Source organism: Limulus polyphemus, unplaced genomic scaffold (assembly GCF_000517525.1).
Source record: "Limulus polyphemus unplaced genomic scaffold, Limulus_polyphemus-2.1.2 Scaffold5089, whole genome shotgun sequence".
In the NCBI taxonomy this organism is placed as follows: domain Eukaryota; kingdom Metazoa; phylum Arthropoda; class Merostomata; order Xiphosura; family Limulidae; genus Limulus; species Limulus polyphemus.
In genome coordinates this window covers 50,465-66,811 of record NW_013670699.1, presented here as the reverse complement: position 1 = coordinate 66,811, position 16,347 = coordinate 50,465, and the positions used below count along the sequence as shown (strand labels likewise).

Here is a 16,347-nt window from a genome sequence, read left to right as displayed (position 1 = left end):
GATTCCACCAGTCGGTTGAAGATTCTCATTAACACTAGTCTCCAATATAAAAGTTTTATGGATTCCACCAGTCGGTTGAAGATTCTCATTAACACTAGTCTCCAATATAAAAGTTTTATGGATTCCACCAGTCGGTTGAAGATTTCCAGTAACACTAGTCTCCAATATAAAAGTTTTATGGATTCCACCAGTCGGTTGAAGATTTCCAGTAATACTAGTCTCCAATATAAAAGTTTTATGGATTCCACCAGTCGGTTGAAGATTCTCATTAACACTAGTCTCCAATATAAAAGTTTTATGGATTCCACCAGTCGGTTGAAGATTTCCAGTAATACTAGTCTCCAATATAAAAGTTTTATGGATTCCACCAGTCGGTTGAAGATTTCCAGTAATACTAGTCTCCAATATAAAAGTTTTATGGATTCCACCAGTCGGTTGAAGATTTCCAGTAACACTAGTCTCCAATATAAAAGTTTTATGGATTCCACTAGTCAGTTGAAGATTCTTATTAACACTACTTTCCAATATAAATGTTTTATGGATTCCACCAGTCGGTTGAAGATTTCCAGTAACGCTACTCTCCAATATAAATGTTTTATGGATTCCACCAGTCGGTTGAAGATGTCGGAGCCGGGTTCGATACCACAAAATATTCCCCGAACTTTAAGTAATGGGTGCGTTATAAAAGTGAAAGTCAATCCTTTAGCATGGATGGTGGGTAGTTGGGTGCTACTGATTGGCTCCCTTCCTTCTGGTTAATAGTTTTAAAATTGAGGACGACGGCAGCTTTGTTGTAAACACAAAATTCAAATACAGGTCATTGATGTGGTTTTGTTCCAAAGTCCGTAACCGTATGAATAGCCCTTTGTTGTCAGTTGACCTTATGGATAGCCATTTGTTGTCAATTAAGTTATTATAAGTGTGTGAGTCACCCGAGGATCTTAAAAATGATGAATTTTAAAGATTAGTCATACAACTACGTGTCACGACTGGGAATTGGTTCCAGTGGTTGATGGTGTGGCAGTACTTTTATTTTTCATAATTATTGGAACAATAGCAAACAGAATCAGAAGGTGTATATGTATCTTGGCATGCACAAAGGTACACAATGGGCTATCTGTGCTCTGCCAAACACGGGTATCGAACCCCGGTTTCTAGCGTTTTAAGTCCGCAGATATACCGCTATGCCACTGGAGGACAATAAAAAGGTGAAAGTAATAATGTGATGTGCAGATTAATAAGACTAACAAGAGAAATATCGCGATAGAAAAATTTAAAACAACATACAAATTTGCTGGAATAATTTATTGTGGTGTCCCTCTGTGGAGGTGTCCCTGCAACAAGCCACACATAACTTGTTATTGCGGTGTTCCTCTGTGGAGGTATCCCTGCAACAAGCCACACATTACTTCTTATTTTTGGTGTCCCTTTGCGGAGATGTCCCTGCAACAAGCCACACATTACTTGTTATTGTGGTGTCCCTGCAACAAGCCACTCATTACTTGTTATTGTGGTGTCCCTCTGTGGAGGTGTCCCTGCAACAAGCCACACATTACTTGACAAGGCGTGAAATGTAAATAAAGGGAAGAAATACTTTACGTCTTATGGAAGAGTACAGGAATATTTTCAACGCCATTTTTCTATTATTACAAGTGCATGACCTTTACTAAAACGATCTTTCTTAAAAACTTCACTGTATTTCTGTGGTTTGGTTTCAGATATTCGTGCAAAACAGGGGTTTTCCAAATGTGCAGTCACAAATTGTGCACCTGTAAAAATATTTGTACAGTTGAAAATTCACCTATATAAATAGGTTCAAGTGGATTAATATTAAAAACTAACATATTTAATATTATAAAATTTCATTCCAGAGTTGATAAATAAACGTATTTATTGGAATATTTTTAATTTTTTATCATTTGAGGTGTAATAAGACGTCATATATTAAAATATAATTGTCAAGTTAAAATATAATTGTGTAGCTAAAATATAAGTATGTAGTTAAAATATAATTGTGTAGCTAAAATATAATTGTGCGGTTGAAAAATATCCTAAGGAAAAGTACTCACGCCTATAACGACGTTGTTTGAACGTTAAGCGTTGCTTCTCACGCCTATAAAGACGTTGTGTTAACGTTAAACGTTGCTTCTCACGCCTATAACGACATTGTGTTAAGGTTAAGCGTTGCTTCTCACGCCTATAACGACGTTGTGTTAACGTTAAGCGTTGCTTCTCACGCCTACAACGACATGGTGTTAATGTTAAGCGTTGCTTCTCACGCCTACAACGACGTGGTGTTAACGTTAAGCGTTGCTTCTCACGCCTATAACGATGTGGTGTTAACGTTAAACGTTGCTTCTCACGTGTATAAAGACGTGGTGTTAACGTTAAGTTTGCTTTACACGGGTATAAAGACGTGGTGTTAGCGTTAAACGTTGCTTCTCACGGGTATAAAGACGTGGTGTTAACGTTAAACGTTGCTTCTCACGGATATAAAGACGTGGTGTTAACGTTAAGCTTGCTTCTCACGCATATAATGACTCGAATAAAACCCTTAAATGTGCGCAAAAAAGTTTGTTTCTAGAGACTATTAAGTTATAAATATTAATAAACCTAAAGCAGCTGGTTAATATTTTTAAAACGAAAAATCTGCCCAGACTTCTTTTGTTTTAAAAATTACAGATAAATATTATTCGGGAAAGTATTCTATAAAATGTCATTGTTGTTTTTTTTCAATTTTTTTGATGAATTTATTCTCTTATTTAGGGTTGGATTTGTGTACTTTCAGTTTAAGAACGTGAGCTGACATAAAAGTTGTACACTACAAAATCACTTTAACATTTAATATAATTATTGTTGGTTTCAATACATACTATCCTTTCATTTTCAACAGAGTAAAACTTCGTGTTGTAGTTACAAACTGTACTTCGTGTTGTAGTTACAAACTGTACTTCGTGTTGTAGCTACAAACTGTACTTCGTGTTGTAGCTACAAACTGTACCTCGTGTTGTAGCTACAAACTGTACCTCGTGTTGTAGCTACAAACTGTACCTCGTGTTGTAGCTACAAACTGTACTTTTTACATTGACACAGAAGCCTTCTTTCTATATATTAAACCGGAATGCTGTGTACAGTCACTTTGTTTTATCAGTAACAGGAAGTATATGTTACGGATAGAAACTGTCATGTTTACATTGTTACTTTAAACATGTTGCGGATAGAAACTGTCATGTTTACACTGTTACTCTAAACATGTTGCGTATAGAAACTGTCATGTTTACACTGTTACTCTAAACATGTTGCGGATAGAAACTGTCATGTTTACACTGTTACTCTAAATATGTTGCGTATAGAAACTGTCATGTTTACACTGTTACTCTAAACATGTTGCGGATAGAAACTGTCATGTTTACATTGTTTCTCTAAACATGTTGCGGATAGAAACTGTCATGTTTACATTGTTTCTCTAAACATGTTACGGAGAGAAGCTGTCATGTTTACACTGTTACTCTAAACATGTTGCTGATAGAAACTGTCATGTTTACATTGTTACTCTAAACATGGGCCACCTGATGTGTTACCGTAGTTTTGTTGATAGCGAAAATGAACAATTATTGTATAAATCTTTTGAAGCCTCGTACAAAAAGGGTATTTGTGCGAAACTCCTAAGTTTCTTGTTTTTTGTTTCTTAAACCATGAAATTACCTCCTGCTAAGCCAATTACTTTAGCTGTGAACTCTAACTCTTGGACATACCTTTCTTAGCCTTCTTCGTATTTTTTTTTTTTTAAAAGAATCAACATTTAAATATCACTTTTGCTGGAAAATGATTAAAACAACCGGTGCATAATATATCGTGATTGACAGCTACAATTGTCTAAATTTAAACAATAATGTGTTTGAAGTAATGTATCTTTAATTATACTTTATATCTTCAACACTCGGTCGTTATTTATTGAATTTGTAATTCTGAATATTCGTAGATTATAGCCGATAACAAGACGAAATTTTTATTATTGGTTAAATATCATATTCATTCGATTAAAATAGCTATGTTAATTAGCGGGATAATTTTTATTTCTGATCTGTGTACAGAGCTTGCTTTGATAGGAAATTTATACCACTTAATCATAATCATTGTTAAGTAATACAGTATTCTTGTTTCTACAACTTGTGATATTTGAGATGATAAAGTAGGTATTTGATATTTCTGTACAGACTGACTGCAACAAAACGAAAAGCTTTTCTTAATTGCGATCAGGGCTAGCCACAGAAGAAAGACTTGGGGTTCGGGCCCCATGATGCAGCTACTATATCATTATATACTTTTTTTTCTATCATGTTTGTTTTTTCAGTAAAAGTGCATTTTACTTAATTTAAATTTGTCTATTATACTTGTTATAAGACATTTACTATTAGGCCTATTATGTTTTCAAGCACTACATTCTTAGGGATTTTTAAGAATAAGAAGAGCGTATAATGACAATATTCGAACCACATTATATCCACTGTTTCCATTCCTGACGACCCATTTCGCTCAATCCAAAAAAATTGTCTGTTGGTGGTTGTAACAACGAAGTTTTTTGTAGTATCATATCTTGTCGATGAACGTGGGTTACAAAATCCAAAAGGTGTTTATAACAACCTAGGGCTGGGTGTGGCCCAGTAATTAGTGCGACCGGACTGTGAATCCGGGGATTAAATGTTCTTGTCCCGTTGACACAAAACTTATCCTACATTTTTGGACCATGGTACGTTTTAAGAATGATGATTAAATCCCAATCTTCGTTCAGACAAGAATAGCCCAAAAGTTAGCGGTGGGTGCTATTGACTAGCTGCCTTTCCTGTTGTCTATCAGTTCAAAAGTAACTATAAATGTGAGTATAGCTATGCGCTGAATTCTAAACAACAACAACAGAAAAAACTAACAAAATAATTTGTAAAAGCCTGCAGATTTAGCCGAGAGGTAGATTCTAACATAGTTCTTTTCTCGCCGAAATAACAAAAAAGCGCGCAAGTATCGCTTACGGAAACTGTAGTTAGTATACATGACGTAAGAAATTCCAATTATTATGCCACAAACCTCAATTAAAGATCCTGGATCCTTCTCAGATTACACATAATTAAAAATAAATATGAAGTACATGTTAAGCTGTAGCCCCGAGGACATAGATAGTACAGTGTAGTTGAACTGCTACTGTAGTCTGGTGTATCATACGTTTTCTACCTTTTTATTTTAATATCGCATAAAAAGTGTTGGATAGTTGAGTTTAAATTACAACATTGGTTAAGGAAGTAACTAAGAGTCTTTTTACCCTAGTTGTATATTGTTTAGGGTCACTCTCTTATGGTATTACATGCGTTTTCTCGTGGGAAAAATTGATGTAAAGTAAAACACATTATGGTTCACTAGAGGATCCGGTGATAACTTTGAAGATAAATACTCCTTTATCGTCCTGTTGGAAAGATTAAGAATGACTTTCATTGTTACTGATTGTTTTCAGCATTTTACATTGTGTCCAATCTCATTTATTTTCAAGCAAAAAAGTTCAGTTTAATTTTGTAGCACATTTACAGCACGAACCTCCTGTTATCGTGTAGATCCTACTTTATTTGTGTACCTCAGGATACCACAAGGTAGGTATAAAGTAGAAATTTTTGTTGACTTGACCACAGAATTTGTTATTGCAGAGTTACTTTCACTGTGAAAGAGTTTATCTTGTGCTATTAAGTGTTTATAAAGGCTTAGTTCTTAAGGAAATGACATTTTCCATGAGTCAAAGGACTTATCAACAGGAAAATTTAGTCAGTTGTTAAAGAGAGTGGTCAAGTCTCAGAAGTCCTGCACTGGATACCAAACTTCTAATTGCAGCTACAGATTCGGGAAGAACTGCTAATTCGGCACCCCCTTGAAGTTTGATTGCAGTACATAGTTGAATTAGCGACTGAAAGTAGTCATGATGACTTGCAGACTTGCGAGTCTAAGACCAAACATGGCACTACAGGACTCTCGGGCATTTGCCAAACAATGTAGACCAACTGGCTCTGGTCGATGCCTCAGCTGTTTTGCCAGAAAATGAGATGGTGGGCATAAATCGTTTCTCGCAGTAGTGTTGAGCTTCCCCATTATAGAATATGTGCTTTCAAGGTCACTATGGGTCAGAGCAACCTGTTGTTCTAGCTAGTGGCCAGGGTCAGGGACCTAACACTCATCAAAGTGTAGGGGCTCCTTAACATGAAGTATTCCCACTCGATGAAGAGTCTGTGGTAGAAAAGTTTATACAACAATACCAGGTCCTTATGAGTGACTTTAAACTAAATTTCTCGCTTGAGTGTTTAAAGGTGTTAGTAAAGAAGATATATTTATTAAGCATCTCGTACAGCTTGCTGCTTGGACTGGACTGAGGAGTAAGTGGTGCAGTCTTTAATAGAAGCATCTCATACAGCCTGCTGCTTGGACTGGACTGAGGAGTAAGTGGTGCAGTCTTTAAGAGAAGCATCTCGTTCAGCTTCCTGCTTGGACTGGACTGAGGAGTAAGTGGTGCAGTCTTTAATAGAAGCATCTCATACAGCTTGCTGCTTGGACTGGACTGAGGAGTAAGTGGTGCAGTCTTTAATAGAAGCATCTCATACAGCTTGCTGCTTGGACTGGACTGAAGAGTAAGTGGTGCAGTCTTTAATAGAAGCATCTCATGCAGCTTGCTGCTTAGACTGGACTGAATAGTAAGTGGTGCAATCTTTAATTCTGAGGTTGAATAGACCAGACTTTATTCAGTTGAGCACTTGATTGAGAACAAGCTTTATGACTGGGATGCAGTCATGGCCAAGTTGTGGTGTTTAGACCAAGTGGAGAACAGAATTATTCATCAGGGTCTCACTGAGAACTTGGCTGTTCATGCGGATGAGGTGTACCATTTACATGGTAATGTGTGCCTCACAATAGCTTTGGTAGATTGAAAGGATATCCTTATAACCAAGATCATCGAAAGGATACCTAGTGAGGGAGTAAAACATTTTACCTTCATGAAGTCGATTTCTGTAACAATGAGTTTAATGTGGTAACTCGATTAAGTTGCAGGAGAGGAAAAAGCATTTCATGGCCGTGCTTTGGGCAGAGTAACTCATCACGCCAACTTTGGGCTTCACTGAGAGTAATCTAGCAGCAAATAATGACCCACTGGATACCAATGAGTGGACAGGACTTCCTAGCCCTCCAGGGATGTTTAGGTTGCAGCTAGTGTCAATCATCCCTTCACCTAGACATCACTCCATCCAGAAGATATGGCCAAAGCATCTGCTTTGGGCGTGGGCAACTTAGTTATTTTGAAGTGAAAAGCCCACAAAAGGTAGGTGAGGCCACTAGTTTTACCAGACTCCACAGCAGGTGCAGTAGAGTTGACAAGAGCTGTTGCTGATTCAGCTCTGTATAACTAATAGAATCCAATGGCTCGATGGAATGAAACAGATAGTTTTGTCAGCTCCACTTTTCCAAAGCTTAGTGATTTTGGCATGTACGGGGGCGAGACGTAAATTTTGGTTGATATGGGAGCTACGAAGACACTGGTTGACCTCGCTGTTTATCAGGTGCTCTGAGTAAAGCCACCATTCTAGCCAATTAATGTCAACTTCGTTCTGGTAAATAGTGATACACTAGATGTAAATGGAGAAGTGAAGCTCAAACTACATTTAAATAATATAACCCTCAGGATGATGATATTCATCTCCGACATTGATTTTGGTATTGGAATTCTAGAGATGGATATATTGTGGAAATGAATAGTTGGCTAGGTTTTCCTGATCAACGGGTAAGAGGTGTTCCTGTGGGAAACTCATCCAGCTCCAACCAAATAAGACCCAGGAACACTAGATTGTGGAGGGAATTCAGTACCTCTGAATGCACAAGTGGTGTTCCATGGTGTAGAACAGATGAGGTCCAGTGTGTTGTTGCTATGTGATGCAGTAATGAAATCGGTGCATTAAGTGTGCTGTTTATTGTACACTGGGCTTGCTTTTAATTACTGCACCCAAAATCAAATATATGATTACTGATACATCTTAGGTTGGTCACTAGTTGATGACTGAGCAAGCAATTTAGCTTCAACAAACTATCAGAAGCTCGGTGATTTGTTAGTTGAATATGCCAATCTGTTGGTGGAATCAAATGGCTGATTGGTTCGAACAAATCAACTTGTGATCACAGAGATACAGGTGCTGCAGATCTGATTAAACACCTGTGGGGCAAGCTTCCCCAAAGCATTAGTCAGTGCTGAAATACAACGGATGGTAAAGGGAAGGATTTTACGACCTTCAGAGAGTAGTGATTGTCAGGAAAAAAGCAATTTGTTATGATGCCTTTCCACTATTCATGGACATACAAATATCTGGATGCATTGGAAGTTGCACAGTGATTCATCACTTTAGACCTGGCATTCTGATACTGGAAAATCAAATTGGATAACAAAATCAGGCTTGAGACTGTTTTCAATACCTGAGGTAGTTTGTACCAATTTTGTATCACGCCATTCAGACTGAGCAATGTGGTCACTTATGATAAGGTAGTGAATTTTATAGTGAAGGATCTGCAATGAAAAATATGTTGATTTATGTGAGAGATGTCTTGGTGTTTCAAACAGATTTGAGTCTGCTGCCAAAAACTGGCGGTGGTATTTCAACAGATAAGGAAAGCAGATAGATTTTAATTTAAAACAAAGAATGTTCGCTTATGCATAATCAGGTGGAATTTCTTGCTCATATTATGGGTAGAGATGAATCTTCTACTCAACTCGTGCAGATTGTAATGGTATGAGGCTGACCTCAACCCATGATTAAGGGAGATGTCTTCAGTTTCCTTGGCTTTTTACTGATATTTTCTGGACAATGTTTTTCAAGATTATCACACTTTAATATCCTTTCTTACTAAAGCTGATCCACATTTTAGATGGATTACGATTTTGAAGAAGCAACTTGTACATTAAAATGCATTTTACTTGAAGCTCTAGTGTTATCATATCCACAATGAGATTATGTAGGTCATGTGTGTATATAGACTCGTGACCTTTAAAAATCCAGAATGGATGATTGTACATTGGATTACAACTTTACAAAGAGTACTTGTACTTCATCACCTTAGTCCTTAATGTGGAAACACTAACATATTATTTCAACATGTGACTGTCTGTTTATTGAATTCTCTGACCATGGATAACATGTGGGAGTCAACCCATTTCTGATGTAGCAATGTCAAACCATTCTCTAAGAGGTTTCACTATTAGTTCAATACCGCAATTACTACTTCAGGACCTCTGGGAAGAGCAACTGAAAGACCCACATCTACTGTAGCCTGTGCCACTTGTACAAGCACTTGTGAGTGTAAAAAGGTGTTCTGTACCATTGTTATAAACCACTTAGTTTGAACCTATATTATAGCTATTAGTTAGAAAAACTTTAGACTTTGAATTATTCAAGGATTAGAGGACACCAAGGTGTTACACAAATCTGTACTAAAATGTGATCGCAGTATCACTGGCCATATTTGAATTGATACATTGAATGTTGGTGTAAGCATTGTACAGTGAACACTGCCCAGAGGAAAACCAGCATAAACAAGGTAAACTACAGTAAATAATTGTTGGTTCTTTTTTTTTCAGAAAATAGCCCTAAATATCACTGGTCTTCTTCCAGATACTGAATGAGATAATCGGTATGTGCTTATCCATTGGCCACTACATCAGCACAATTTATTGCTGATGCACTGGCAAAGCGTTGGACATCACAATTCAGTACACCTAAAGAGGCTCGTATCAATCAGGGAGTTAATTTCAATAGCCAGTTGTGTTTGGATTTGGTGAAGTTGTGCACTTACCTCTACCAAAAATGAATAGTACAAACATTCAAGTGTAAAGTTTGTTAAACCTGGCAGAACCAATTGAGATGAGTTATTAATGTAATTCATGATGATTTATCACACAACAGGACAGATATCAACTGATTGTTTGGTTGGGAAATACAGCTCCCTGTGGATGTGATGTATAATACTCCCCCTGGATAAGTGTTCACAAGGATATGTGGAATGGTAAAGATCTGCTTTAGTTGTTGTTCTCGAAAGGGACAGTCCTTGCTATCCAAGTTAGTAAGTGGTGGTGCTTAATTACATAGTGTGACTATTACAAAATTAGGACAGTATTTGAATCACAAGATGAATGAGTCTGAAAGAGTATTATAATTCTTACTTTCTGATATACCGAGCAATTTTTAGGATAAAAATTTTTTCCAACACTTTTCCAAACATTTTTCACTCTGTGTAGCAGAGTAATAGAATTTCACTGTAGCAGATCATGCAGTACTTGCTAGACACCTCCAGTATATACAAATGTGTATATATAAGTCCTACATTTACACTGAGAGAGTTTTGTTCTTTCACAGCACACAGTATAAACTTAATTGGAAAAGGCTTTGTTTCTCTAGATTTCCTGTATTTATATTTCTGTGCTGCCTCCTGTTGCAAGTGGATTTACTGGAAAATTGCAATACAATATTATGATAGTTTGTTTTCTGTTGCTTGAGGCTATTCTAAACAATAAAGGAATAATATTTATTTAGCGTAGGTTATTCTGAGTATGTGTTGATGCATATTGGCTACTGCCAGTGATTATTTATTACTAGCAGAGACCAGCAAAACATTTGATGTAAAGTTGGTATCTTTACTGCAACAGTACTTCTTTAAGTACAGGATTTTTGGAATAATACAAAATAATTCTAATTACAGACACCGAATTCTGTAAGTCCACTTGTCTTAGGCTTAGCATTAGTTAAGCCTTTATTAAATACGGCCTATATTTGATAAATAGATAAACTAACACTGTAACTTGTGTACGTTTTTTGCTTTAGTTTAGTTGGGGCTAAACTTTACCGTACTTACTACTATAGATAAATAAGCAAGCTTATAAAGTTATTTTACGACTTATCGTTAGGCATTTTTAAAAACTTTGATAAGGTTTTAAAATGTTGTACAAAATGTCTGCCACAGTATATTTACATCTGCATTAAGGATGTGCATGTGCATTTTGATAATTAGGTGTGTGTACATTTTCAGAACTGACATAAACTGAGTGATATGCTGAGATAGGCTGAGTTTAATAGCTTCTAAGTTACAGCATGTTATGAAATCACAGATAAATATATATTTAGTGGAGGTAGCCCATGTAGGTTGTCATTGTAACATCACAGGAGCCAGAGGTAGTATATCCAATGCAACTAGTATATATGAATACTCACACAGACCCACACGTGTATGCGTCTGTGTAACTCACTCTTATATGGACGTTATATTGAACTAATTGTACGACATGAAAATACAGTTGCCAAGCAACTTATGAACTAAAAAGTAAAAATAATGTACTCAGAACATTAGGATTCTGAGATACGAAGTAAAGTGGAAATACTGACCTGTGAAATATTTTTTTAAGATATGATATACCTGAAGTTTTCTTTAATTGTGCCAAGAAAATGTTTTTCAGATTTGACTCTGAAATATTTGAGAGGTAGAGTAATGGGTGAGCTTACTATGTTTGAGAGAAAACCTAGTTTGTCCTGATGTTTTCAGTGAGAGTTGTGAAACATATTTTCGACTTAATCCTATCTAGATATTCCTTTGTGGGTGAAATTATCTATAAAATATCTAAATAGTAACTTGTGTATCATACCAAAAGTAACCTTGGTGTATACAGTGTCTTATTTGGTTATAATGTAATAGCCTTAATCATGCAGATTGAAGGTAGTTTATAAGCAGTTTCGTTGTTTTTAACATTGTGCCAGTACAAGGTGCAGTTAAAATGCATAGAATGCAGACTGAGTGTATAGCCAGAGACATAAAGTAATACCCATGCATCATTGCTGTACAGTTGACAACTTGTATCTGAAAGGAGTCTAGGGGAAGTGAAATGTTTGTGTTAATGGATTTCCATCCTCAGAAGGTAAATGTTTGTACAGTGGCTAGCCTGTTTCAGTTATTTACAGTTTCGCTCTCTTCTTTCCTACTGAGCCAGGTTCCGTTCAGTTAACAAGACAATAGTGAAGTGAATATGGATGGGCTCCACGGTAACCATTGCCATGATAACAATAATAGCTGAATGATGATTAAGGGTTAGATCTGGTGAAGCCTGGAAGCCCCAGGACTTCTACGAGTGTAATGGATACATTATTTACAAGCAATGTACATGTCAGTACACATAAGCATGTAGAAACATTTTTGATCGTGGCAGTCGTTTTCAGACGCCGTATGTAAAAACGACTTTAGGCCAGAAATTAGATATAATTGGTCCATTACAACTATGTAACTTATACCTCTAGCTAAACGTTTGAACAATCAGACTTTTTGTATATGAAATCAAGTCCATGATCCTTCTGGCTATCTTGTCCACTTAAAGATAGTTGTACTGTTTCATTTCTGTGTGTTTGAACCATTAATTTCTACACTCCCCTATGGATTGAGAATTAATTGACAATTACCTACTCAGCATCTTAAGTGACGTATTTAACTACCTAAACATTCAAAAATCTAGAGACTATCCTTACATTCCACTCTGTAAAACCCATGGATGAAAATGCATTTTTTGCTGATACATCCAAAGAATGTGATCTGACTAAGGCTGCCAATATTCTAAACCTAAAATCTCCCGAGACACCACAGGATCAACAGACTGTTGGCCAGCAATCTAAATCCAGACTAAGAAGAGGCAAGTTGGCCAGGGTGGAAACAGTGGAGCCCAGTTTGCTTTTGGCTCAACCTCAAGCCACTGTTCTGACACCGGTGCCATCACCACCACCATTCAAATTGTAACCAAACAAGACAACTCAAGATTATGAAGTGCCGTGTTAGAGGGTGCTCCATCACCAAGCACAACAAAATCAGATATATGCCAACCCTCTAGAGGATAGAACCACTATATTCCAATTCGGAAGAAAACCTTCCCTTCCTGGAACTTAAATCTCAGAGGAAAACAGTCAAACCCTTAGAAGGTTCTGCTGTGTTAGACCTTAAAAATCTCCGGCAACAAGATTGTTTACCACAGAGCCAACATTAAAGTCTTGACATGTACAACTGTTCCACCATCACCAACGTGGTCCTGCACCCAATAGTGACCTATGAAGCTAACAATTTCAAAGATTCCTCTTACAGCTAACACCAACTGCATCATGCTTCAGCAGATGGTGTTGCACTTTTGCCAGGCCCAATATGCCAAATGAGTATAGCTTGGGCACTTTGCAATCGAGAGGAAGATAGGTTGCTGAAGTGCAGCAATCATTCACCATCCTATTTGGATGAGGAAGTGGTGGAGGTTGGAGCCAACAAGGTCCTGGCAACAAGGATATAATCCATTCATCATCCTAGTTGGATGAGGAAGTGTTGCAGCATGGAGCCAACAAGGTCCTGGCAACCAAGGATATAATCCATTCATCATCCTAGTTGGATGAGGAAGTGTTGTAGCTTGTAGCCAACAATGTCCTGGCAACCAAGGAGATGATCCATCCACCATCCCAGTTGGATGAGGAAGTGTTGCAGCATGGAGCCAACAAGGTCCTGGCAACCAAGGAGATGACCCATCCACCATCCCAGTTGGATGAGGAAATGTTGTAGGTTGGAGCCAACAATGTCCTGGCAACCAAGCAGATAATCCATCCACCATCCTAGTTGGATGAGGAAGTGTTGTAGGTTGGAGCCAACAAGGTCCTGGCAACCAAGCAGATAATCCATCCACCATCCCAGTTGGATGAGGAAGTGTTGTAGCTTGGAGCCAACAATGTCCTGCCAACCAAGCATATAATCCATCCACCATCCTGGTTGGATGAGTAAGTGTTGTAGCTTGGAGCCAACAAGGCCCTGGCAACCAAGGAGATGATCCATCCACCATCCTGGTTGGATGAGGAAGGGTTGTAGCTTGGAGCCAACAAGGTCCTAGCAACTAAGGAGATAATCCATCCACCATCCTAGTTCGATGAGGAAGTGTTGTAGCTTGGAGCCAACAATGTCCTGGCAACCAAGCATATAATCCATCCACCATCCTTTATTTTTGAACTTCTTGTTATCTTGATTCTGATATACTATTTGTATTCTTTTTATGAAAGTTTATCCAAATTTCGAACATACTGTTGCACTCAGTATGTCAGTGCCAAACCTATTGGTGTATATTTGAACCAGGCTGCTATGACCGTGTAACGTAACTTAGGTGTACTCTTTATTGTACACAGTTTTCTGCTGGCCGTACATGTATTAATGCTATTTCAAACATCATCAGTTTATTTACGTAAGCAAAACGGTGCTTGAATTAATATCTATAATAAAATAATGAAACATTTTAGATTAGAATACAACTCACTAAAGCGTAATATTTTCTATAGATTTGTATGTAACGTGGCATTTGATACAAGAAATATGAATAAATGAAATACAAAAATATGACATTCGGACAGATGATATGAAGAAACAGCTAAAGGTGGCGCTACAGCATGGACTTTCTTACCCTGTGTTGACAGTATTGGAGTATTTCGTGGAAGAGAATGGTTGGACTCCCAGGTTTTGTTTAGCTGGAAGAATGTCTGTCACCTTGTTGTGGTAAGAAAATGTGAGATGATCTGCTCTAACCCTCTCTCTCTACATAACACTAGTTTTAACCTTAAAACGTAAGTTTGGAACTTTGTACCACCATCAAGAAAGTGTATACTCTTACAAACTTCCCCAAATTAGTGTATCAAATCTCTTAATTAGTGTCTTAAATAATGAAATATTAAATTATCTTTTTTTATTGTGTACCTAAAGAACTATCCCTGTACCAGTTTTAATTTTAAACGAAAAAAAATTAAATGAAATTAATCAAATTGTGTAGATTTTTAAACAAAGGTTCACATCTTTTTGTTTTGTTGTACACTTCAATGGAAACAATTAATTATTGTTGTACACTTCAATGGAAACTATTAATTATTGTTGTACACTTTAATGGAAACTATTAATTATTGTTGTGCACTTCAATGGAAACAATTAATTATTGTTGTGCACTTCAATGGAAATTATTGATTATTGTTGTACACTTCAATAGAAATTATTAATTATTGTTGTAACACTTCAGTAGAAATTATTTATCATTGTTGTACACTTCAGTAGAAATTATTTATTATTGTTGTACATTTCAATGGAAACTATTAATCATTAGTCATTAATTGACACATCTTAACGACTCATGTTAACTCAGTTGTTGAAGTATTGATTAGGTAGTTGTGAAGAATCACCAGGTCATTACTTGATATGGCCTAACAAGTCATGTTAAGTCCGTTGTTGAAGTATAGATTAGGTAGTTGTGAAGAATCACCAGGTTATTACTTGACCTGTCCTAACGAGTCATGTTAAGTCTGTTGTTGAAGTATTGATTAGGTAGTTGTGAAGAATCACCAGGTCATTACTTGACCTGACCTAACGAGTCATGTTAACTCTGTTGTTGAAGTATAGATTAGGTAGTTGTGAAGAATCACCAGGTTATTACTTGACCTGTCCTAACGAGTCATGTTAAGTCAGTTGTTGAAGTATAGATTAGGTAGTTGTCAAGAATCACCAGGTCATTACTTGACATGTCCTAACGAGCCTTTCTCTCTGCTTTCCAGGAGTACAACAAATAAACAAAATTTTAATATTTCATTAATGCATTTAATAACAGTAATGTATATATGATATTTAATTTTAATATTTTATTAATGTATGTAATGACACTAATGTAGATATAATATTTAATTAAATTTTTTCTTTAATGTATGTAATGACGCTAATGTGTATATAATATTTAATTTTAGGATCAGCCTGTTTTTTTCTGCTACATCGTTACTACTGTGGTCGTTAGAAGATACACGAACGGGCGGAGCTCTGTGTATTTCTGGAATATTGATGGTTGGATCAACATTAACATATAATTTCATAACTCCTAAGAAGCCCTTGATAATAAACTTTGCTGAAGGAGTTTTATTCTTTTCGTATGCCTGGTCCTTCGTCGCAGCAGGTTTTGTTGGTATGTATTTTTTGATATTTTCGTTACTGCCCACTTGTCGTGTGGCGAGAGACGAAATACTGGTATGTATTGTTTGATATTGTCTTTACTATCCGTTTGTCGTGTGGCGAGAGACAAATTACTGGTATGTACTGTTTGATATTTTCGTTACTGCCCACTTGTCGTGTGGCGAGAATCAAATTACTGGTATGTATTGTTTGATATTTTCGTTACTACCCGTTTGTCGTGTGGCGAGAATCAAATTACTGGTATGTATTGTTTGATATTTTCGTTACTACCCACTTCTCGTGTGGCGAGAG

At 36.8% G+C, this 16,347-nt stretch overlaps 1 protein-coding gene across 1 annotated transcript in view; it reads left to right on the top strand.

Annotated features, from left to right (window-relative positions):
• The window catches only part of LOC111089043, a 28,494-nt gene that overhangs the window by 6,147 nt on the left and 6,000 nt on the right, over positions 1-16,347 (top strand). The window contains exons 3-4 of the mRNA XM_022400711.1: positions 14,469-14,610; positions 15,837-16,048. Coding sequence (XP_022256419.1) covers positions 14,474-14,610; positions 15,837-16,048 — 349 coding nt within the window. The 5' untranslated portion in view covers positions 14,469-14,473. The remainder of the gene's footprint in view (positions 1-14,468; positions 14,611-15,836; positions 16,049-16,347) is intronic.